Source organism: Malaclemys terrapin, chromosome 2 (assembly GCF_027887155.1).
Source record: "Malaclemys terrapin pileata isolate rMalTer1 chromosome 2, rMalTer1.hap1, whole genome shotgun sequence".
In the NCBI taxonomy this organism is placed as follows: Eukaryota; Metazoa; Chordata; order Testudines; family Emydidae; genus Malaclemys; species Malaclemys terrapin.
In genome coordinates, this window is record NC_071506.1 from 24,033,839 (window position 1) to 24,059,764 (window position 25,926).

At 40.5% G+C, this 25,926-nt stretch overlaps 2 protein-coding genes across 4 annotated transcripts in view; one reads left to right on the top strand and one right to left on the bottom strand.

Annotated features, from left to right (window-relative positions):
* Positions 1-11,733, bottom strand: part of MTBP (MDM2 binding protein) — a 62,558-nt gene extending 50,825 nt beyond the window's left edge. The window contains exons 1-4 of the mRNA XM_054018473.1: positions 11,601-11,733; positions 8,340-8,420; positions 4,785-4,858; positions 4,534-4,685 (exon numbers count right to left, since the gene is read on the bottom strand). Of these exons, the coding sequence (XP_053874448.1) occupies positions 4,534-4,685; positions 4,785-4,858; positions 8,340-8,420; positions 11,601-11,676 (383 nt within the window). The 5' untranslated portion in view covers positions 11,677-11,733. The remainder of the gene's footprint in view (positions 1-4,533; positions 4,686-4,784; positions 4,859-8,339; positions 8,421-11,600) is intronic.
* A 2-nt stretch (positions 11,734-11,735) lies between these two features.
* Positions 11,736-25,926, top strand: part of MRPL13 (mitochondrial ribosomal protein L13) — a 53,394-nt gene continuing 39,203 nt past the window's right edge. Inside the window, exons 1-4 of one of the 3 annotated variants that reach the window (XM_054018474.1) lie at positions 11,736-11,843; positions 13,004-13,127; positions 23,982-24,075; positions 25,540-25,600. In XM_054018474.1, the coding sequence (XP_053874449.1) occupies positions 11,817-11,843; positions 13,004-13,127; positions 23,982-24,075; positions 25,540-25,600 (306 nt within the window). In that variant the 5' untranslated portion in view covers positions 11,736-11,816. Of the gene's footprint in view, positions 11,844-12,144; positions 12,300-13,003; positions 13,128-23,981; positions 24,076-25,539; positions 25,601-25,926 lie in introns of those variants that run through there. The other 2 variants (XM_054018476.1, XM_054018475.1) reach the window with 2 other exon arrangements.

Below are 25,926 nucleotides of genomic sequence, written 5' to 3' on the forward strand. Positions count from 1 at the left end.
TTAGAATTCAAGAGTATCTGGCTCCCAGCTCTGTGATCTGTCCACTAGTCTATGATGCCTCTCAAAGCGAGTAAACAAAGGTAAAATCTTCAGCTTCATTTACAGCTCTTTACAATCTTCTGCTGTGTAGTACTATAGCTATCAACATATTAACAGTAATGGATAACTATCCATTCTATGTATTTTACTACTTACATTTAATACGAGTAGTTTCATTCTCAGCACATTTATCTATTACAATAGCATTTACTATATTTACATGTATAATCTTATTTTCCAGAAGAAACATGCAAGGCATGCCTTACCTTGGTACATGGGACAGCATAAGAACATACCTTCACTACATAAAACTAGATTTTAAACTTAAAAATTCTAGGAATTTAAGTATCTAAGATTTCAAACAGCCAGAAGAAAAGTGTAATCAATTGATTCCCTCTAAAGTTAAAAAAAAACCTAATATCTCTAGAACACCAACTACTCTATGTGTTTACAACCTGGGCTCTATACTGCCATTTCCTCACTATCAAGATGTGTTATTTGTTCTTTAGAATAGAAGTGTTTGGGAATTTTTTCATAAGCTCTTCTCTGAATTCAAGTCGCCTGAGCAAATGTTGTGTTACAATTAATCAACTTTAGACCAACCATCCTGATTTTTGCAAGAGTGAGCATCTCTGTTTGGAGTGATTATACTAGAGGAGGCAAGAAGCTTGTGTCCTATTACTGTTTTTCTTGTGATTACTTTCATGAGTTCATATTTTGTTAAATAGCTGTTTTGCTCTTTGGATTTTTAGTTATTATTAGGGCCCTACCAAACTCATGGCCATGAAAAACGCGTCATGGACCATGAAAACTGGTCTTTTGTGTACTTTTACCCTATCCTATACAGATTTCACAGGGGAGACCAGCGTTTCTCAAATTGGAGGTCCTGACCAAAAAAGGAGTTCCAGTGGGGTCGCAAGGTTATTTTAGGGGGCGGGGTCGCAGTATTGACACACTTACTTCTGTGCTGCCTTCAGAGCTGGGCAGCCGGAGAGCAGCAGCTGTTGGCCAGATGCCCAGCTCTAAAGGCAGCGCCCTGCCAGCAGCAGCCCAGAAGTAATGGAGGCAATACCATACCATGCCACCCTTACTTCTGAACTGCTTCCTTCAGAGCTGGGTGGCCAGAGAGTGGCGGCTGCTGACTGAGGACCCAGCTCTCCTGGCAGCAGCGCAGAAGTAAGGGTGACAGTACCATACCACTTCTGCGCTACTGCTGGCGGCAGCTCTGCCTTCAAAACTGGGCTCCCAGACAGCAGCAACCTCACTCCACCTGCCCAGCTCTGAAGGCAGCACTACCACAAGCAGCAGTGCAGAAGTAAGGGTAGCAGTACTACGACCCCCCGACAACTCCGTTTTGGATCAGGACCCCTACAATTACAACACCATGAAATTTCAGATTTAAATAGCTGAAATCATGAAATTTTACCATTTTTAAAATCCTATGACCGTGAAATTGACCAAAATATACCGTGAATTTGGTAGGGCCCTAGTTATTATTGTTGGATTAACCATCTCCTTCTCTTTTGTATCTCCACTAAGATGTTGTGAGGGAAACGGTGTAACCCTTGTTGTCATGGAATAGATCCTGCTTGGCTCCCCATGAGACATGGAGATTCCCAAACCTGAGCCATTCTTTTTAGGTGACAAATTTGAGGAACTGTCCCAGATTGAGGTGTCATTAGAGGAGGTTTTGGAACAAATTAATAAACTAAACAGTAATAAGTCACCAGGACCTGATGGTATTCACCCAAGAGTTCTGAAGGAACTCAAATGTGAAATTGTAGGACAACTAACTGTAGTCTGTGACCTATCACTTAAATCAGCATCTGTACCAAATTACTGGAAGATAGCTAATGTGACACCACTTTTTAAAGAGGGCTCCAGAGGTGACCCCAGCAATTACAGGCCAGTAAGTCTGACTTCATTACCAGGCAAACTGGTTGAAACTACAGTAAAAAAACAAAATTGTCAGATACATAGGTGAACATAAGTTGTTGGAGAATAGTCAACATGGTTTTTGTAAAGGGAAATCATGCCTCACCAATCTACTAGAATTCTTTGAGGAGGCCAACAAGCATGTGGACAAGGGGGATCCAGTGGATATAGTGTACTTAGATTTTCAGAAAGCCTTTGACAAGGTCCCTCACCAAAGGCTCTTAAGCAAAGTAATCAGTCATGGGATAAGAGGGAAGGTTCTCTCATGGATTGGTAACTGGTTAAAAGATAGGAAACAAAGGGTAGGAATAAATGGTCAGTTTGCAGAATGGAGAGAAGTAAATAGTGGTGTCCTCCAGGAGTCTGTACTGGGCCCAGTCCTATTTAACATATTCATAAACGACCTGAGAAAAGGGGTAAACAGTGAGGTGGCAAAATTTGCAGATGATAACTATCTTGAGTAGTTTTGTAAGTCCCAGGCAGACTGCGAAGAGCTACAAAAGGACCTCTCAAAACTGGGTGACTGGGCAACAAAATGGCAGATGAAATTTAATGTTGATAAATGCAAAGTAATGCACATTGGAAAACATAATCCTAACTATACATATAAAATGATGCAATCTAAATTAGCTGTTATCACTCAAGAAAGATCTTGGAGTCATTGTGGATAGTTCTCTGAAAACATCCACTCAATGAGCTGTGGCAGTCAAAAAAGTGAACAGAATGTTAAGAATCATTAAGAAAGGGATAGATAATAAGACAGAAAATATCATATTGCCTCTATATAAATCCATGGTACACCCACATCTTGAATACTGAATGCAAATGTGGTCACCCCATCTCAAAAAAATATATTGGAATTGGAAAAGGTTCAGAAAAGGGCAACAAAAATGATAAGGGGTCTGGAACTGCTGCCGTTTGAGAAGAGATTAATAAGACTGGGACTGATGTGGAGAACGTAAATAAGGAAGTGTTATTTACTCCTTCTCATAACACAAGAACTAGGGGTCACCAAATGAAATTACTAGGCAGCAGGTTTAAAACAAGCAAAAGGAAGTACTTTTTTCACACAACGCACAGTCAACCTGTGGAACTCCTAGCCAGAGGATGTTGTGAAGGCCAAGACTATAACCGGGTTCAAAAAAGAACTATATAAATTCATGGAGGATAGCTCCATCGATGGCTATTAGCCAGGATAGGCAGGGATGGTGTCCCTAGCCTCTGTTTGCCAGAAGCTGGGAATGGGCGACAGGGGATGGATCACTTGATTCGGTTCTGTTCATTCCCTCTGGGGCACCTGACATTGGCCACTATCAGAAGACAGGATGCTGGGCTAGATGGACCTTTGGTCTGACCCATGTATGGCTGTTCTTATAGGTTTTTCAGTTTTCAACATGCATTTAAACTTGTTTTACTTATTTGTTTGCTCTCCTTTCTCTCCATAAACTTACTTTAACCTCTTTTCACTCTATCATTTTAAGATAAAGACTGAACAGAATTATAACAGATTATATGCTATACCTGGGATTATCAAAGGGACCTAAGATAGTTAGACATGAGCACTACCTGGAAGCAGGAATTTCTGTTCTGTCAGAAATTCTGACATTTCAAAATTTGTTTTTGTTCAGAATTGGAACAAAAAGACAAAATTCAAAATTTCCCTTGGAACAAATTTTCCAAAAATTTCAATTTGGAATCAACAAAATGATTCAATAACATCAAACCAATATCTAGTATTAAATGTAATATGTAATAATTATTATAAAAACCAAAATTAAATCAAAACAATAAAGTCAAAACAAACAAAATTGTCAAAATCGGCACATTCCCATGAAATGGTTTTGATTCTGACCAATCTGCATTCTCCAGTGGAAAACGTTTCTAAATTTTTTTTGACCAGCTATATTAGACACTCATTTCACTGAGTTTTGAGCACCCAACTGCCTCAGGCTCCTTTGAAAATCCTGGAGCATGTCACCACAATGGACCCTTTCAAGGAAATAAAATATAAGAATATAATATAAATTTTAACTGTGCATACAAACATCATTCAAGACGGGCAGAGTATTAGGTATTCTAGTCACTGAACAGCTTGAAGTAAAATGACAGATTAGCAAGCATAAATAAACATCTTTGTGATACTTTGAAATTATGTCAAAGTTCTTATAAAGCACAGAACAAAAATCAATCTCCTATATTTACATTTAACTGATGGGTTCAAACATCTTGATGTAGAACTAAAAGGGGACATGTTTCATGCCTGTCTTGGCATCTTAATTACATCAGCAGTTAGAACTAATGAAAAACCTTTAAATCCAAAATTCAGTGTGGCTTTACATGACTCTTAACTTTTATGGAATAACAAAATAACTAAGATATTTTAAAGTAAAGAGTCATGTAAAACCACACTGAATTTTGGATTTAAAGGTTTTGGGGAGTTACTGATTTATTAAAATGGACACAAACTATCATCAAAAGAACTAATTAGTTCTCTTGGTTCCCTTGTTCTGTATCAGATCTGAATCACTACATGTTTCAATAAAAATTTAATAAGCATACTCAATCAGTGACAGTGACTCTCTGCTGCTACTATCTTCCTCCTCAAAACTCTGAATAGCACCCAGGCATTCTTCTATACTGGTTTGCAGAGAGTTTTCATTTTCATCTTTCTTCATGTCAAAATTGATCTCCTCCCAGTCAGAACTACAAAACTAATAAAGCAAAAGGAATTTATTAGTCAAAGTGCTGATTTATGTTAATCAAAATTTGCACAGTCAGCAGAAGAGTTACAGAACTGTTTTTCTTCTTACCTGATAGAAATCATATATAACTTGATTTGCAAAATACCATTTCCTCATACCTGGAACGCCAGCCACAGAACATGCTAAAGAGGAATAAAACATTTTTTTAAACATCAGAAGCAATCCACACAGTCCATTCTTCCTATTTCAATTTCATTTCCTTCTTACAAAGATTCTGAATTAAGATTTTTTTACTTGTGACCTTAAATTGCTAACTCAAGCAGTAAAGTAAGTAACCCAATCTTATATAACTTTTCAGGCAAATATAGCCTTTTTTTTTTTTTTTTTTTTAATGAAGATGCTTTCTTTTGGCTATAATTTGCCCTCTATCACTGCAGGTTCTATTTTGGTCATCTGAGGACCTGTCTATGTTACAAATACAACCATATCAGGTAACCTGATTATAACATGGTTACCCCCAATAAGCTAACAAACATTGTCCTAATTTGTAGTATATGTGCAGAATACTGGGGCTTTAGCCTACAGCTATGTTGAAGGTCCAGTCTGCACTACAAATTGATTCCATTTCAGACTGGTTGAAACCAATTACCAGTAATAATAGGGGCAACTGCCTTGTAATCAGTTCCCCCGATATGGCTGTATTGTAGCATAGGTAAGGCATGCATAAAAATTGCAAATCATGCCAGACTAAACTGAATGGTGGTGAATCTGCAGATGGTAAAAGTTACTAGCATTGGAATGTCATATTTGCATCTTAGTTTTGTAGCAAAACGTACTTAACATGTATATTTTAATATGCCACTGTTGCTTAAGCATTAGTTTTCTTTTAGCATCACAACTAAAGCCACAGGCATTAAGTCATTTGTGAGCCTCTAATTGTACCAAGGATAACGTAAGAGAATCTCTCAGGTTTGATTCTTCACAATTATTCCCTCCCACAATTTATGCACATACCTCAGCTGAATCACAACACTCATCAGCCTGCTCAGATGGTTGATAGAATGAGAGATTAATGTTTTCTCTAAATCAGCAATACAGTGCATTGCAGTGACTTCCCTAAAGCTGTAAACATTGCCAGCTCAGTGGTTTGATAACTCTCTCAAACTGCTTAACTTAAAAGCTGGGTCCCTCCTCATAATCAGCTGCCCACTGGAGGTAATGGGCTGGCCATAAACAAACAGAGCATATCCAGATCAGTTAATTATATTTTGTAAAGTAATTAATTCACTTTTTTGCCTGAAAATTCACAAATTACTTCGTTTAGTTGTTTTGAAATCCAGTCATTCCTGACCTACATAAAGCTATAGCCATGGTACTCAGTAAGGTCACAATTGTGCTATGTAAGTCACACATAAATACAACAGCTATCAGAGATTAATAGGTTGATTATTGATTAAGTAAATCAGTAATATAATACTCTGAAACTAAATAGTGAATTTCAGGTATTATCAAAAAATACCAGAACAGGCACCTTAGAAATTTGTATATGTTCGTCAGAGGATTTCAAAGCACTTTACAAACGTTCATTACTAGAGGGTCTGAATGTCTCTGCAAGCTTTACAGGTATTACATCCATTAAAATGAACTACGGCACAGAGAATATTATTTATAATAATAAACCTGAGACCACAAGTATAATAATGAAGGGCCCGATCATGGGAGATAAGGAGCTCATCACCTCAGAGGGTCAGTCCTTAGCTAAGGTACAATGGGTCTGACCTGAACAAGGTGTTGCCATGAGTGAGTGGCAAACCTGGAGAAAACTCAGTCTGCTATTCTTGCTATTTGACTTTACTGCCACTAAACCACAGCACCCTGGCTGCTGGGAACAAGCCACAACCCTGTAGATTAATATAGTTTTTGGACAACCATTTTTTACCTGACACTTATGAGTCAAAATAAAAAATACCTGAGAGACCACATTGCCTACTACCCAAAACCACATACCTTGGATTCTATATAGATTCTTATAACTCGCTCATCAATATAGTATTCGAGCATCTTCCAGTAGTAGATTAAGAAATGTGAATAAAATCTGTCACATTTTGTTTCTTCTCTATCATTTCCCTGTGGGAAAAGCGTGTTTAGTGGAATGCCTTGTTGTGGTAGGGCTTGCTATTTTTTAAGTGTCGTGTATGTATTTATGTTAAAGACAACAAAATCAAAGAGATGAGCCTTGCCTTAAAGCAGAAGGTGTGAGGTTTGCAATGGTCCTTATTTCATGTGGAAGTTGATTCCACAGTCTCTGACTTCCAAGAAAGTACTGTTTCACACACAGACAAGCCTTACCTTTACAAATGAAGGAATAAAACACATAGTGTGTACTGTATTTAATTATAATATTGTCAATGTTCTATTTAATACTTTATGATGTAACTTACTACTAGGTTTTACTGAAAAAGCAGAAAAATAATCTGACTATATTATTCAACATGTTTCACTGGAATTTGCTTGAATACTATTTAGCAAAAATATTGACAGCTAGACAGTTTGACAAGCTCTTTGGAACTTACTACATCTCTCTTGCATGTATTATCCCCTCTTTCCCTTCCTAACTTCACTCCAGTTGCTTTCTTCTTTCTTTCCTATGATAAATCATGATCTTTTCTTGAGTTGTCCTCTGTATCCATTTCCTCTTTTCTCCATCCACCCACTTTTTGTGTCTGTCTCTCTCATTTTCCCTACATAGTGTCTCACTACAAAAATCTCACTACGTACCTTACTTCTCCTTTTCAACTTATCTCATCAGTCCTTCCACTCTCTTTCTCCTGCCCACACTCATCCATAAGGCTTGGAAATTCTACAAACACTTAATATCTAGAGAACTAAGCCTATTAGCCAGAGAAAAATATGGAAAAAAGGTAGGAGAAGGAAATGTGATTGTCTTGGCAATGCCCAAATTTGAAGCAGCCCCCTCCCCCTTCCCTCCACTAAGCTGCTGGGCAAGGCGGGAAAAATGCTGGGGTTCCTGACAGAGAGCTGTCCCAGCACATTGTTTAAAGGTCCTATCTTTCATTCCAGCTTCCTGCCCACAGGTTTCTAAAACACATGAAATCCCCTAAATCAACTGCTAGAAGAGAGAAAAAGCATTCGTGCTGTTCCACCTCATACCTGAAACAATTCCTCCTCCTGGCTGCAAAGATGGGTGGAGGTGTCTACTATTTTACATTACCCCCAATCACCTGGCTACTTCCTGCACAAGGGGAGTCGAGGGAAGACTTCACCAGTTTCCCAAGCAACAGCAAATTGAAAGTGACTCAATTTTTGACAGTTTCACTACTGCCCTGTTCTGAAGAGCAATGAAAACACCTGTTGTCGCTTGGGAAAGCCACAAGCTATAGCAGACCTTGTGGCTGTCAGGAGCTTTTTCTGGCTAAATCTGCATTAGTTATACTTGTTTCACATTTGGAAGATTTTCTTCACATATATAATGGCTTTAATTGTGGATTTTTTAAAAAATGAAAGCACAGATTCTGCAGAGAGCGATGACATTCATTCATCAAACTTTCCTATTTGCCCTGGGCACATGATTTTTCAAGCCCTGGTTAAACAACAATAACCAAATTACATTTGCCTTATATTGCTATTTGCCACTATATTTACCTGGGAATGTGCTTACATCCTCATTTATAAAGGTTCTACAATTTTCTTTCAGAAAGTTATAAACATTGGCAGCAGTTATACCTGCAAAAAACAAGTTTCTATTAATAGAAAACACAAAAACAATTCCTTCCTTTCTTGCAAATGCCAGAAAACTTGCTAGTTAGGCCAGCAGATCCAGTGAGTCTCAAGTGTCTGTTTAGCAGAGGGTGCCTGTAAAGGATATGCAAAGAAGAGCCTGTTTTGAGGCCTGACAGATGTTGGGATACATCCAGCCAGGAAGAGAACTCACAAGAGCAATATCACAGGAGCTTGCACTTCCCTACCTATAAGAAAGTTCTACTTGCCACAATTTACCCAGCGTCTGGGTGGATTCTCCCTTACTGACAATTTTTAAATCAAGACTGGATGTTTTTCTAAAAGATCTGCTCTAAAAATTATTTTGGAGAAGTTCTATGGACTGTGGTATACAGGAGGTCAGACTAGATCAGAGGTGGGCAATCTACGATGTGGCCCGCGGGATCATCCTGACTGGCCCTTGAGCTCCAGCTGAGGAGGCTAGCCCCCGGCCCCTCCCCTGCTGTCTCCCTTGCCCCGCAGCCTCACGTAGCCAGCGCTCTGGGCGGCGGGGCTGTGAGCTCCTGGCAGGCAGTGCAGCGGCGCCGCTGGCTCCAGCCGGGCAGTGCGGCTGTCAGCCCTGCAGCTCTGAGCGGCATGGTAAGGGGGCAGGAAGCTGGGGGTGGATAAGGGGCAGAGGGTCCAGGGGGGCAGTCAGGGGACAGGGAGCAGTTGGATGGGGTGGAGATTCGGGGGGGGGGGGGGCGGTCGGGGCCGGGGGTTTGGATAGGGGGTGGGCTCCCGGGGGGGGTAGGGTCCCAGGAGGGGACAGTCAGGGGACAAGGAGCAAGAGGGGTCGGAGGGGTCAAGGGTTCTGAGGGGGGCAGTCAGGGGACAGGAAATGGGAGGGGGCAGATATGGGGCGGGGGCCAGGCTATTTGGGGAGGCACAGCCTTCCCTACCCAGCCCTCCACAGTTTCGGCACCCCCATGTGGCCCAAAAAGTTTGCCCAGCCCTGGACTAGATGATTACAATGCTCCCTTCTGGCCTTAGAATCTATGAATTAATCTACGAATGACAAAACAAAACCACAAAAAGCTACAAAGTAATAAAGGTTTCAGAGTGGTAGCCGTGTTAGTCTGTATCAGCAAAAAACAAGGAGTACTTGTGGCACCTTAGAGACTAACAAATTTATTCGGATGCATGCAGTAGAAAATACAGTAGGAAGATATATATACACAGAGGACATGAAAAAAATGGACACTATAGTGGACAGTATCAGAGGCTCGTTCACCTGCACATCTACCAATGTGATATATGCCATCATGTGCCAGCAATGCCATGCCATGTACATTAGCCAAACCGGACAGTCTCTATGCAAAAGAATAAATGGACACAAATCAGACGTCAAGAATTATAACATTCAAAAAACAGACCTCCAAGCAGGGCCGGCTCCAGAGTTTTGGCCACCCCAAGCAGCCAAAAAAAAAAAAAAAAAAGCCACGATCGCGATCTGCGGCGGCAATTCGGCGGGAGGTCCTTCGCTCCGAGCCAGAGTGAGGGACAGTCCGCTGAATTGCCGCCGAATAGCTGGACTTGCCGCCCCTCTCCGGAGTGGCCGCCCAAGCACCTGCTTGACAAGCTAGTGCCTGGAGCCGGCCCTGCCTCCAAGTCACAATACTCCAACAAAAAAATTTCAAAAAAAGACTCCAACGAGAAACTGCAGAATTGGAATTAATTTACAAACTGGAAACCATTAAATTAGGCTTGAATAAAGACTGGGAGTGGATGGGTCATTACACAAAGTAAAACCTATTTCCCCATACTAATTTTCCCCCTACTGTTACTCACACCTTCTTGTCAACTGTTGGAAATGGGCCATCCTGATTATCATTACAAAAGATTTTTTTTTCCTGCTGATAATAGCCCACCTTAACAGATTACTCTCGCTATAGTTGATATGGCAACACCCATTTTTTCATGTCCTCTGTGTATATATATCTTCCTACGGTATTTTCCACTGCAGGCACCCGATGAAGTGGGTTTTAGCCCATGCAAGCTTATGTTCAAATAAATTTGTTAGTCTCTAAGGTGCCACAAGTACTTGTCATTCTTTTAAAAGTAATAAAGGGCCATCTTCTGAGATGTGGTATGGCATATCACCATCACGACTGTGTCCCTATACACTGGTGTGATGGTGCACTGCAAACATGACCACACGATGTAAACATCTCACACCACAATTTTGCAGGTCTCTTTTATCCTCTACGAAACAATCTCCTCTCCCTTGCCGGCCGGCTGCACAGTGGGATTGTTCCTAACCTCTCCTGGCAGATGGCAGAGTGAGGAAGGAACGATGGTGGCTCAAACCAATCTGTTCAGAGCTCCCTGAGTGGCCTGGAGCCGAAGGCGGCGTGGCGAATGCACTTGTGTGCCCACTGCTCCACTCGGCCGGCCTGAAACCTGGGACTAGTCCCACCACAATGTGTGCTGCAGGGAAAACACACAAAACTCTAGAGCCACAACTACAAGTCTTGCCCACCACAGTGAACTGTGAACAACACTGGAAGTAGATGTGGCACTTTAGAGACTAACGAATTTATTAGAGCATAAGCTTTCGTGAGCTACATCCCACTTCTTCGGATGCATAGAATGGAACATATATTGAGGAGATATTTATATATACACGTACAGAGAGCATACAGAGAGCATGAACGGGTGGGAGTTGTCGCTCAGAGTTGGTAAGACAACTCCCACCTGTTCACGCTCTCTGTATGTGTGTATATATATATATATCCTCAATATATGTTCCATTCTATGCATCCGAAGAAGTGGGCTGTAGTCCACGAAAGCTTATGCTCAAATAAATTTGTTAGTCTCTAAGGTGCCACAAGTACTCCTGTTCTTTTTGCGGATACAGACTAACACGGCTGCTACTCTGAACACTGGAAGTGATGCCACGGCCCCTCTCAGGGACGTGTCACCCAGCACAGAGCCTGGGGTCCCAGGCACCCGCCACAATTACAGCTGGGTGTACCCAGATCTCCCCCCACTCCTGCGGCCCCCAGCCGGCTCACCCACTCTGGCCCCCCGGCGAGAGACGCCGCTCGGGCTGTGTCTGGCGGAGCCGCTCCGGGCGGCGCATGACCCCGCGGTACGCGAGCTCCTCGCCCCGGGGCTCTCCGGCCACCCCCGATCCCCGCTCACCTGCTACGCGCTCAGCGCCGCCGGGCCGCGGGGCTCTCCGCTCCTCCCAGCTCACGAACAGCAGGTACCGGTCCATGGCCGCGGCCGGGCGCCTCCTCCCGGGGACGCTCAGCAGCCGCCGGTCTCTCCCGCCGCCCCCGCTTCCGCTTCCTGCCGCCGGGAGCCGGGACCGAGTCCGGCAGCGAACCCGCTCCCCCGGCGCGCCGCCAGTCCGCCATGGCCAGCTACACCAAAGCGGCCCAGGTGAGTGGCCCCTCCGCGCCCCCGGGCAGGGCTCCTCGCCGGCTGAGGGGACGCGGGAGCCCCACGGGCAGGCCGCCGAGGCGGCTCCTCTCTCGGGGGGCGCGGGCGGGCTCTACCCCTCACTGGCTACGTGTCCTCGGCCTGGCGCCCCCTCTCCACAGCGGGGACTGGGGCCCTCTCCCCTGGAGATGTGTTGTCCCTGGCCTACGGTGCGAGAGCCGGCTGCGTCCTCCAGGCCGGGGCGTTTCCTGGTGTAAGTGCTTCCCGGGGAGGAGTTTGCCCCCTTCTGCCTGTGGAGAGTGGCAGGCAGGCGGCTGCAGAGAACGGAAAGGAAGGGCCGCACTTCCCTAGCCGTTTTCCCTGCGGGTAAAGCTTCCACGCGTGGCTGTATTTACCCTCCCTGGAGAGACGAGTAGAGCTCATCGTGCCCAGGTGGGGCAGCAAGTAACATGGCAGGTACAGAAAGGAAGGAACAAACATAGGCTTTAATCTTGCAAACGTTTAGGCCGGGATTCTGCCAACGATCGGGCACCTCTCTTGGGACAGTAGTAAAATTAAGCATCTGCATAAATGTTTGTAGTAGATGGTGCCTAAGTGGCTGCAGGATTAAGTAGTTAAGTAAGTGTGTAAATGTTTGCAGGCTTAGGGTGTTACCTATGGAAGTCAACAGTACTATTCCTGCTAATCCCGTGCTTCACTAATGAAGCGCTTGCAGGGTCAGAGATTGTGCCCCCCAATCAAAATAAAGCAGTCAGAATTATGATGGCCTATAACTCTTCTTATCTTGTTAGTTAGCAATAATTTATAAAAGGACAGCTAGATTTTGAAAACAATACCAGAAAGTGGAAAAGACCTCTGGTTATTTCCTCATAGCATTATCACGGTTGAAGATAATTTATACAGCACTTTAGTTTCCCCCACCCTTTCTTAAAATCTTAAGGAAATATAATTGAACATTGTTTGTACGGTATTTAGAAAAAGTGATTAAAGTTTTTTTTCCTAAAAAATAATTTATATGTTGGTTAAAATCATGATAGTTAATCTCTAAAATTAAAATTCTTTTCTTGTAAATACTTAACATGATTGTGGTATTATGGAGTTATGTAGGCTGAGTGTATTTATTTTACTACATTAACTACAACTTTGTCAATCTTCTTTAGCAATGGGCTACTTTTGCCAGAGCCTGGTATCTCATAGATGGGAAGATGCAACCACCCGGAAAACTTGCAGCAGTGAGTGTAATCAGACTTCAGGGGAAGCATAAACCTATGTATCATGCACTAAGTAAGTATTGTAGTAAACTGAGGCAAGCTTGATTTCCTTCACTTGTATGTTTCCTTTCCTTTAAATTTCATTCATCATATTTTTTTTAAGTTTGTGTTTTCTGTATTCTTTACAAACTTTGACTCACCATTTTGTCCCCACCTTCATTTTTATCTCCCTGAGGCTTTGTGTCACTGAACTATTCTTTCATATAAAAGTAGGCTGTGTATTATTTAATACTGAATAATTATGTTGCAGTAGCACTTATGGGTCTCATTTTTCTAGATGTTGTATAAACACATAGTCCCTGGCCTATGTTTAAGCTTCTCTGGGTAGGGATTTTGTACTGCATCTAGCATAATGGAGCCATGAAGCTGGTTTGAGGCCTCTGAGAAACTTCTGTAAAACAGATAATAATAGTAATATTCCCTACACTGTGCATCATGTATGGAAGCAAATGCCAGTCTGCTGTGAAAGCATGGAAGAGGAGAGCATAGTCTAACATGCTAAGCCAATTCCATCAATGACAATCCTCTCTGCATGAAGATAAGGTTGGAGCTTTGACAGAATGTGATTGGTTGAAGAGAGGTGGACGCTAAGCCAGAGCACCGATGTTCTTTGCAGCTTGTTGACTTTTAAACCACTGAATCTTCCAGCAGAAAAAATAGCTTATTTCGTAATGTAACTAAAAATCAAATTTATATTTATTTTGACACACCTGAAGTCACCAGTCAGCCCCTTTTCACAAAGGGCCTGAAGTTTATGGAGAGACTCTTACTGAATTCAGTGGATTTTGTATCAGGTCCTTGATGCTGTACAGTCTGAGGATCCATGTGGGTAAACCCCTACACTCATGTGAAGGTTCCCATTGCCTTCACTGAGGCATGGCACAGGCAATGAGAGGATCAGCCCACCTGGAGCAACTTGAAGAATTAGAACTAATGTAGACAGTATTTTTTTTTTTTTCAGACATGTATCAAGTTTTACTTTTTTAATCCCACTCCAGTAGAAAGTGTTTTAAAATATATTCCTAATTTATAAATTTACTAGTAGCTGCAAGCCTGTGCTGTTGCACAGGTATGATTTGTAAAGTTGTGTGTAAAAAAAGCAGAAAATAGCTGGATAGTAACAGACTGCGAATCTGGTGATATTCTAAACAAAAAGAGTTGTCAGCTATGCTTATACCTGTTTCCATCGCTTAACGCTGACTGAACAGAAATTCTAGGCTTCTGAGTGATGTTTGTGGTTTTGTTGTGTGTGCTGGTTGGGTCAATTTGTGTGCAGTTCTGGGAGAGTTGTGTGGATTTCTGCAGGTACCAAACGAGGGTGTGAGTGCATTGATGGGCTCCGTGTTTTGGGGATTGTGTTGATTTGTATGGATCGCAAATGGAAGGTATGCTGGAATGTGCAGTCTTCCTTTTACAACCAATGAAATTGTTGCACGCAAATTAGCTGTAAATGGGGTGGTGATTGGTTGAGTCACATTTGACATCACAATGGTTTAGGACTCTTGGTATGGTATAGATACATGCATTAGACCATGTCTACCAAGTTTTGCTGATGCAAGTTTCATTGGCTTACATAGAATCATAGGACTGGAAGGGACCTCGAGAGGTCATCTAGTCCAGCCCCCTGCACTCATGGCAGGGCTCAGTATTATCTAGACCTTTCCTGACAGGTGTTTGTCTAACCTGCTCTTAAAAATCTCCAGTGATGGAGATTTCACAACCTCCCTAGGCAATTTATTCCAGTGCTTAACCACCTTGACATCTGCCACCGTTGGTATATCACTTGTGCATGTGCATATTTGGCTCCTTGCATTGGCGCTGCTTGTACTTACCAGGAGCGCTTGTGTTGCTGCACAGTACATTGTACTCTGGGTAAGTATCCCAGTGTGCAGCCTGCCACTGTTGAGCACATTGTCTTTTGCGTAGTTTTGGCAAAGCATGGTTGACAAGAAAAGACTCATGCAAGGGTGACTGGGAGGAAGGGGTCAGCTTCCCATAATGCAGTGTTCTCCATCCCATAATATCATATCTATCTCATAATTTTTGCACCTATTTTCAATTTCCCACAAACCTACATGGGACTTGTCACTGTCTGCCATCTCTGACAGAAGCATGGAGCCTGTACCACTCTGCACTATTGTCATGAGTGTTTCAAGCGCAGCACACATGATCCTTTGGTATTTGCAGAGCTGCAAGAAGAACCACAAGGAACACGATTTTCTGGTGATAAGTTTGCTGTGGTACATAGCAAGAACCAATTCAAGGTTGTTGGTGGCATTCTTGGAGCAGCTGCAAATGGTGGAGTGCCACTTCTGGGACCAAGAAATGAGCACTGACTGGTGGGATCCCATCCTAATGCAGGTTTGAGATGACAAGCAGTGGCTGCAGAACTTTTGGATGCGTAAGGCCAGTTTCCTGGATCTGTGTGCTGAACTTGTCACAGCCATCTAATGCAGGGACCCCAAACTGAGAGCTGCACTAACAGTGGAGAAGCAAGTGGCAATCACACTGTGGAAACTTGTTATGCCAGATTACTTACCAGTCAGTGGGAATTCATTTTGGAGTGGGAAAATCCACTGTGGGGGCCATTATCATGGAAGTGTACAGGGCCATTAATAGTCTCCTGCTACACAGAACTCTGACTCTCAGCAATGTGGAGAACATAGCGGGTGGCTTTGCAGCTGTGGGGTTCCCAAGCTGCGGTGTAGCAATAGATGGGATACACATCCTTATTTTGGCCCCAGAGCACCTTGCTACAGAGTACATCTACAGGGCTATTTTTACATGGTTATGCAAGCTCTGATGGATCACCGGTGGTGCTTCACTGGCTGGTCAGGAAAGGTGCATGCTGTTTGTGTATTTAAGGACAGAGTACTCTTCAGAAAGCTACAAGAAGGAGCCTTCTTTTCCAACCACGGATTACCATTGGCAATGTTGAAATGCTAATAGGGATCCTGCCTACCCTGGCTCTTGAACCTGTACCCGGGCCATCTTGATAACATGAAGGAAAGATTCAGCTACAGGCTCAGCCGGTGCAAATGACAGTTGAATGTGCTTTTGGTAGATTGAAAGGATGCTGGTGGTGTTTACTCACCAGATTGGATCTCAATGTGGAAAATATCCCAATAGTTATAGCTGCCTGTTGTGTCCTGCATAATATTTGTGAAACAAAGGGGGAAATGTTGCTGCAGGTGTGGAGGTAGAACGTCTGTCTGTTGAATTTGAACAGCTATCAGATGATCTATGTGGCTTAGGGAGGTTTTGAAAAAGCAGTGAGCCACAGGAATGTGCTGTAGTGTACTGTGCTCAACCTGGCGTCGCAGTTTGGGGCTTGTATCAGAGTTGTGTCATGCTTGCTTCATACCTGTGCATATATCACTTGACAGTGCAAGCTGGGATGCCTCTTGTACAGTTATGACTACACTGTTTGGCACTGATCCTATTGGTTATGGGTGTACCAGACCACTACTTTCACTGCCAGCAGGCATTATACACCATCTGTTGTAAACTAATAAAGATGAATAACTTTCAAAACAAAACTTTCATTTATGAAAACAGCTCCAAAAAACCCACACTTAAGTTCGTCAGCTTTAACTTAAGAACATTTAGGAACCTTAGTAAATAAGAGGAAGGAACATTGATGTCCTTTGTAGCTACACATACATGAGTCGAAGCTCTCACAGATCAATGTAAGTGAAGCTGCGGTTGTCCATGCCTTTCCGTGGTTTGCGTTGGTAGGTGTATCAGGCCATGAGGAGAGCTGATGGGGGGTATAGGGAGGTGCAGTTCTCCACAGATGGCAATGGGAGTTGAGCCCTGGATTGTTGAACCTGGAGATCCACAAGAGTCTGCAGCATCTGAGTTGGCTGCCTTTACTGGTGCATGTCCCTCTCCTTTTCCTGCATCTTTCTGCTGTTGCACTTTCCTTCTCCATGCAGTCTGGAATATTCACCCCCCAGAACCTCTGTTCTAGGTCTGTAGCAGCACTGGCTTGCAGGATCTCACAGAACATGTCCTTCCGCGTCCTCTTTTTGTTCTCCTTATCTGGGTCAGTCATTCTGCTGGTGTGGAGGGGGAACCCCTCAAGGCTGCATCAGCCACAGCTACAGATAAAAAACATAGAGGTACCATTGTTAGTATAGTAGGAACGGAAAGCAAAATTTAAGTTGTGCTTGTTCCTATTGCCACTCTCAGCTCAAACCTTCATGAGTATGGCCTGCCAGGGGTGAGGGAAACAAGGAGGGAGTTTCTCAGTTGCATGAAACTGAATATAGGGCACTGGCACTGAATACTGGCACCATTTCCTACAGGAGGTGGTGATGTTAGCTGATATCTCACTCCTGAAGGTAACAAATGCAGAGAGAGCACAGCTGCTGCTAGCATCCCGAAGTCACCTGGAACAGTATGCCACTAGCCTGTTTTCAGCAATGGTGTCTGCCAAAGTAATCACCAACTGGCATGGGAAAGTGGCCCATTGCAGAGGAAGAAATAAGGCTGCCAACCTTAGAAACCTTTGGGAAAGGATTGCAGAATACTTCCATGGAAGTTCCATCGAGATCTCTCAGAAGAATTCAAGGGACATCCCTGTGGACATAAACAAACTGCTCCACAGCCCACCCGCTCCCCTCCACCTTACTCTAGAGAAGAATGAAGAGCAGATAGAAACTTTCTCTCTTTGTTGTACCTCTACCTCTTGTAGTATGAATAAATTAATGAAAAGTCAATAGCTGTGCCCTGCTAATTTTGGGATGCCGTCACTGTAATTGGAAATTTATTTACACATTTACGCAAAGTTCGTTCCCCTGTAATGTGCTTGCTCATGCTCGATTGCAGGGACTGGCTGGACTGCAGTGGAATCAAAAACGGTTCCTGGCACACAGCACAGCTGAACCCTCCATCACCTGTCTCCCATATTCCTCATCCTCATTGTTCATAGCAGGAGCCTGTGACTCGAGCTCCTCACAGTTATCCGCAGTGGTGTGCAGCATGGTGGTAGGGTCTCTGCCAAGTATGGCGTGCAGCTCTTCGTAAAAGTGGGCAGTCTGTAGGTCAGCGCCGCATCGATTGTAGGCCTCTCTGACTCCCTGGTTTGCCTGCCGCATTTCTGTGCCTTTCATGCAGCACTATTGCTGGTCCCTGTCATACCCCTTCTACTTCTCTCCTGAGCAATCTGCTTATGGATGTTAATATTTCTGTGGCTGGTTCGGAGCTGTGCCTGCACATCCTCTTCTCCACACAGGCCCAGGAGATTCAATATCTCCCATCTGCTCCAGGCAGGTGTGCGTCTAGAGCATGTAGCCGGCATAATCAGCTGGGCTGTTGCGCACAAGACCAAAAAGCAGCCCACCAAGCTGGGCAACCAGGAAATGGCATTTCAAAAATTCGCAGGGGTTTTAAAGGCAGGGTGGGGGGCTTCTGGTCTGCGTGAGTCCTAGACAGTGGAATTAACAATTGTGACCAGAGTGGTCAGTGTCAGGCATTGTGGGACAGCTGCTTGAGGACTGCTAGGGTAACACGGCATCTACACTTGTGCTGCACCAACCTCCATACGTTGACCATGGGTCGAGCCACTCAGGGAGCTGGTGTTATATGCCGTCATAATGGGCCACTTTAACTGTGGGAGTTAAATTTAATTGTAGACTTGTGCACAGTTAGGTCAACACAACGTGGCTTACGTCGACCTATCTTTGTAGTATAGACCAGACCTTACTGTTGCTATACCTCATGGGTATAATTCGTAAAGTAAGAATGGCGAAGAACTTAAAAATTGGATGGTAAGAGTCCTCAACTATGCTGTAGCTGTTTCCATCGCTTTACACTGACTCTACAGACATTTTAGGCTTTAGAGTGACACACACAATGATATTCCTGGAATTTTCTTATATAGATTTTGTTTAAAATCTATTGTGATTACACCTTACAATGTTAAGAGATTAGAACAACAAGTATCTATTTTTTTCAGTTTTACTTTGTGCGTTTGACAACACAATATGGCTGTTTGTGGTTTGGCATCATTGTTTTACGTATATAACTGAGTAGTTCACATAACAGAGAGAGAAACATTTTTAAAAATAGCAAAATATTATTGTGAAACCAAAATAATGTGAAAGTGAACACAAGGACAAGTATAGTAACTGAAACTACTTTTTAACTTTTTTTTAAATTGACAGATTAAAATATATCAGATTGGTTGCCCCTTTATGGAAAACACATAACAAAATTGTTCATTAAAAGCTACTTCCTTTTAAAATAGAATTTTCAAAATATATTATATTAATAAAATGTTTCTCATCTCTTCTTTTAAATACATTTCAAATATCTATTTTAATTTAAACCAAAAGATTTGTCTCCCTTCCAGCCAGGCTGGCTAATCTGCAGTAAAGGATTGAGACCCCATTGTGCCAGGTAATTGTACAAAAAGATGGTCCCTGTCCACAATGCTGAGATTGTGACGTGGAAAATCTTTCCATGGCCCTTGTGCAAATTATCGCAAAGATTTAGTAAGGCTAAAAGAAACACTGACACTTTCAACCCTTGTGTGCACACTAAGTTCAGGGGTCTTTTATTAAATATGAATCTTTTGAGTTGACAACCCTGTGTTCCAAAACCTTATCTGTATTGCTATCGTTTGTTGATATTGTCTTTGAAATAACGAATCTAATATTGGTTTCTGCTGGGTATACATTTTTTCACAATTAATTTTCATGTGAAAATTTAGATTAGTTGTTGTTTTTCATAGCAGAAAGTATAACTTACAATCTGATTGTAGAAGTGATTTGAATGTGAATTTTAAAACTGCAAAACAACTTTTAGCCACAAGATGTCACTTGAGACCAAACTTTCCTGAAAATTAATGTTTTTGATCATTCACTGCAAAAGATCATTCAACTTCACATTCATTCAATTTTTAACTTCTGGGCAGGGAAGAAAGTTGTTTCCAGAAGGATTTTATTTGGTTTGCTGCTTCTGATGAAACAGGTTAAAATCTTTTTAATAAGATAACAGTACTTTTAATCTGTAAAGCACCACTTAAACAGTATTGCACACAGGATACTGTATTTAATACGTTCATTTATTATGCAAGTAGCGTTTGATGTAGTGTCTTGAACACTGTTAGTTTTTTAATGTGATTATTATGTTTCTGGAGGCTAGTGCGGGTGCGAGATTAGTGATATGTAAAAGAGCAGTGTCCGTATGGATTTCCATTTTGCATCATTTATTGCTTCGTGATGCTGGAAGTGCAGACTATTTTTTTATTATTATTATTAACATATTCTCAGAACTTTGAGATTTCAATATCTTAAATGACAGAAAATTCAGTTTTATTCCAATTGCTTCTGTTCAATAAAACTCTTCTATTTATTTATTGTTTTTCCAAGTATACTGAACTGAATTCAAACTCAGAGGGAGGGAAGAAATTTGATTTCATGTAAACTTATCTTGCATTTAAGCCGTGAACAGTGGTATACTTTTTCCGCAAATTTCAAAACTTTAGATAAAATTATACTACACACATTACACCATGCATTCAAGAGCATAAGAATATTGATCATGTTCACTGTATTTTTTGTTCCCATAATTAAAGTTAAACATTGATACTTAACTGTTATTAAAACTTCTTAGAAGATGAAATAAATCTAACAAAAGCAATTAAAGGAAACCAAAATGCACTTGGTAATTTACTGTGTTGGAGCTCAGCACAACTACCTTAAGGTGGATAATTATTCTTCACTTCTTGCAATAAAATGCTGATCAGCCTTTATTGTGAAAACTTCATGAATTCCTTCAGTTTGTAATGTTTAGTACTTATAATGGTTAGGAGAAAGCGTTAAGACTTGTCATCTTAAAATGAACAAGAAGTTTGGCATGTAGGTTGTTAGTTTTGTAAGCTAAGTGGCAGACTGACTTGTGATCCTAGGCAGATGTCAAGCACTTTATTTAATAAAGAAGAAAAACCAAAATTCTTGTACCCCAAAACTGATTGTTTACCATTGGAAAGTAATTAATGAAGATTTAAGGTCTTGGTCTTTTCCTTGTGTGTGTGTGTGTGTGTGTTTCTTGGGAAATATTAATTAAACTTAAAATATGACAAATCAATTATATATCATGAGAACCGGCAGAAAACATTTTTCCTCCAGTACAGTTCATTGGGTCTTCGCTGCAGGAGCTGTCAACAAATTTTGAGCTTAATTGTGCATATAATACCATTTTCCCTTTTTCCTACTGTTGAATGAGGCCACCTCTGAAGTGTTACAGGAACAATGCATACTGTTTAAAGACAAGAAGCAAAGAATACTGTGTCCAACTGAAAGTGCAAGGGATTCCTGAGATATGTATAGGCTTGGTCTTTCCACCAAGCTGCAGTGGTTTAACTGAAGGTGTGATGTGTGAATAATGTTAATTCTTTTTATGCTATCATGTAAACTAAACACATATAGGCCAGTTTTAAACCAGTGTAAGTGTGTTCACACAGGATTTTTCACTGAACAAAATCAGCTTTAAACTGATTTTAGGTTTGGTTGTTTTTTAAAGCAACTTGTCGTAAGAAAGACGTTAAATAAACAAATTACAAATTGGGTTATGATGTCTACTCCTAATAAAAATGTTCTTGGGATTTTTAATGGTCCGGACCTTTGCTTTATCTCTAATCCGAAAGTTGGCACCTCCAGTAACATACTGGTTCAATATTGGCTCAAATGGTAGACTGACAATTATTGAATCGCCTAATGACCCTGTTTAGTTTGTGAGACCAGACTTGCTCATAAGTTACAAGGCTGCAGGTTCATGAGGATTTGGATCTGTAGGAGAGTAGAAATGCAGGTGCTAAGAGAAAACTTTATCCACCAGCCACAGCACATGAAACCTTCAGCCTTGTAGGATAAAATCTGACAAAAGTGTAGCTGCTGATGTCGAAGATTTTCTCCAACAGCAATTGCTGGTGCATAAACTTTCAATTTTGAAGAATAATTGCTAAAAATGATCTTAAATCCATTTTTCCTCCCAGAAACCTACAAATTATACCAGATTTCATCCGAATTCACCTGCCTTCCATATTTTGTGTAGACAGACAATATTTTGTAAAAGTGATCAGTCAGCATGACAGGTCACATTGCCAAGGACAATTTTCCGCCAGAACTCAAAAAGAGAAAAGTGGGGGAAAATACATAGAAAATTCAAGGGGCATAAAAACTGAAATTTCACCCCAAATGACTATCTACTTCTAGAGAAAAACAAACATTTTACATTTTAAGTCCATTTAACAGTGCAACCCTAGCTATGGTGTGTCTACCAGCTATTTACACAGCTACTCAGAGTACTTTTTAAAGAAAAGTATTTACATGCCTAGGTAGTGTGTCAAATTTAAAATACCTTCCTGCCAAAATGAACAAGTAGAAAAAATAAAATGGTAGTTGAAAGATTAGATTAAAGTTTAGATTTGTATGATAGACACTGTAGCAGATGTCGACAGTAGGCTGAATATTAAGGATTTTTTTTAAAACAGTAACATTTGTGTCTTTTAATCCTTTTCATGTAAGTTTTAAATAATATACATTTACTTGTGCAGGCTCTGTAAAGGAAACTAAGACTTTCATGGAGGGGAATATTTTACTCAAGAAATCATGATCTGAGCTAAACTGCTGAGAGCAAACATGAAGTGACATTGAAAATAAAATGACGCAGACCCCTTAGCAAACTCCTGTAGATTTTCTGGATGTATGTAGTAAGGAATATAAGTTTGGGAGATCTTTTTCTTCACAACAATGTTTGTTTTGCATTGTCAGTTTCTTCAAATATTAATCACATTTTTATTATACTTTAATATGGCATTTTTTAGACTAACTGGTTAAATCTCAATATGGAAATGAACTCCAGGTGAATCATCTTCCAGAGATCTGAATTAATGAGATAGTAATGGCTCATCAAAATTTATTTATTTATTTTATTTTAGAAAACTTGCACTTGTTTCACAGTTATTATACGTGTCGGAATTTAGTAAAAAGAATTTTAGTCACATTTTATTTAATATGGGAGATCTATCAAAATTTCTAATGCTTGAGAAGTAATAGAATACAGGGATTTTTTCATTTTGGTACCTCTAGATGGGACAGATCCTCTCTATATAGCAGGCAAATTTTCATATTGCGCCCATTTGTGTATTTTATAATACTTAGTCCTGCCACGAGTGCAGGGGACTGGACTAGATGACCTCTCGGGGTCCCTTCCAATTCTATGATTCTATATTGTAACACACAACTCTACTTGATTTTTAGTACAAATGCTTCAGTCTAGCACAAAGCTAATGACTTCAAATCTTTCTTTTAGTTTCCAATATATATTTTAGCTATAGGTCCTAAGATTGTTTCATACTAATATATTTCTAGTCCAAAATTCAGTATTATGAAAAAGCGTTCATTATGAAATTGTTCATTATGAAAAATTGTTTTAGAAATCTAAAATTAATTTAAATTCTGCTTTAAAGATTGATCTTTAGTTTGTGTTTAATTTGTTCACATTGATTTTTGGTAGTGTAGAGCAAACATATAGTATACTGAATAAAATGAACTGTTACCCTGTGAGTTAAAACATGCAAATCTTACTCATGCAAATTGCATTGACTTAAACTACCCACACTGGTTTAAAAAAAAAAAATGTATTCACCCACCATTTAACATGGTGATGATGATGAAAAAAGTGAATAAATTCTCTGTTTATGGCTAGATTTTTATTTTAAAGGTGATGCTTTTTAGTGATTGTTTCATTTGAGACATAATTTGATATTTGCTCTGTTTCTGTGAGTAATTTTGTGAGGACATTTGTATTGCCCTTGTGATATCTCCTATTGAAATTTCTATCATTTATAATCTAGGTGACTGTGGAGACCATGTCGTCATAATAAACACGAGACACATTGCATTTTCTGGTAACAAATGGGAACAGAAAGTATATTCTTCTCATACAGGGTAAGTGTTCCATGATTTGATAGTAAATGCTCAAAGAAGTTAGTAGTAGAGATTGATGCTGAAGTCTGTTTTGCTTAACTATAAAATGTGAATTCAAAGGAAATTCCTCTTATGTGGGTTATAAATCTTGTGTTCTGTTAAATGTCTCTGTCCACCCTGGCACAATATGTATTGCTAGGGAAATAATCTGAGATACAAGATGTCAGAAGAAGGCATAAGTTAAATTTGCCTTGCAAAACAATCTTACTGGATGGAGGTGAAGCCAAAGAACAGGAATATCATTTTAATTAAATAGCAAAACGGATTTATTTATTTTTGTCTAAAACACTAAAAAAGCCAACTAAACAAAACCCAACAATTTAAGAGGAGTGCAGAAGTCATCTTGAGTTATGTCAGTAGACCAAAGGGCAAATAGCAAGATCAAGATCATTTTCCAGTGCAAACAGTTTAACTGAATAAAGATAAAGAAGGCATTTTGATGTTAACAAGATTACATCTGAGTGATTTAAACCTCTCTAAAAATCACTGAGAAAACTTTTAAGACATGAGGTATTATGGAGACAAAATTGATGTATATGCTTCAGTAATGGTTATTTCCCAAGCTTCTGTATTTAGCACTGGCAGGAATAATTTGTTTCTGGGTGGAATTCTAATCAGTCAGTCACAGCAAATAAGAACAGTTGCTCCCATGTTTCTAACATGACCACGGTAGTTGGTTTATCTCTAATTATTAAAATAGATCTATTCTGAAAATGAATAAATTGTATGGAAAACATAAAAGTGGAGTAGAGGGAGGGAATTGTAGTAGTACTGAAATAACTGCAGTTTTCAGTGAATATTCTATATGTATTACTTGTACTGACAATATTGATATTTTCAGTTCTTAAGATTTTATGAATGGAGCTGATCCATTGAAGTAATAGAAAGTCCCCCATTGACTTCAATAGGCTTTGGACCAAATCCATAGTTCATATCAGTAGTTGGAAAAAATACCAAATTTATAGGACCTGATAAGATTTATAACTGCAGTAAACCCATCATCTTCCCCCATAAAGCTTACAGTCTAGGTAAATGATAACTTGTAACAAGTGGACAAGACAAACAAAAGTAGATTGAGGAACAGAGGGCAAGGTAATGAGAATAAGCTGTTTGTTGGGATAATAGCTTGTGCATGATGTAATTTGCAACCTGCCTAGCTGTGATCAGCTGGCAATTTTTTATTTTTTATTTTTTAGTTCAAACTTTTCAGCTTTGTGTATTGATCTGCTTGGATCCATGAAAGGCATTTATGTAAAATTTATAATACTCAGGTAACATGTTACTCATTGTTGAATTATATTTGTAATAGTGAAAAAGTGTTTACAGAATCAAACACTGTATTTGAAAAAAAAAATCTGTCTTTTTTAACTGTTTTATTTTGTTTCCCTATCTTAATATTAAATATGTTCTTTGGCTGTTTTTTAGTTATCCAGGTGGCTTAAAACAAGTGACAGCAACACAGCTTCACCTAAAAGATCCAACAGCAGTAAGTAACCTCTTTTTCATTTTAACTTTTGCTTTCCTTAGTTAGTTTAGGGGAACTATTTCATCATATTGACTTGCTATTCTTCTGATGGACAAAAAACTGAATCAAGCTCTTCCATTTGCCCTTTCACCAAACCTTACTTAGAGAAAAAAAAAAAAACTCTAGTTACTGCAAAGGTGGAAAATAGAAATTTTGGTGTTTAGCTTGTAGTTTGGATCTCCTGACTGACCAGCTACTCTCTTTTCCACTGTATCACTCCTCTATTGTGAGTTCTGTCTTCCCCTTCCCACCTTTTTCTTCATGTATTCACTCTTTCACCTTCTCCT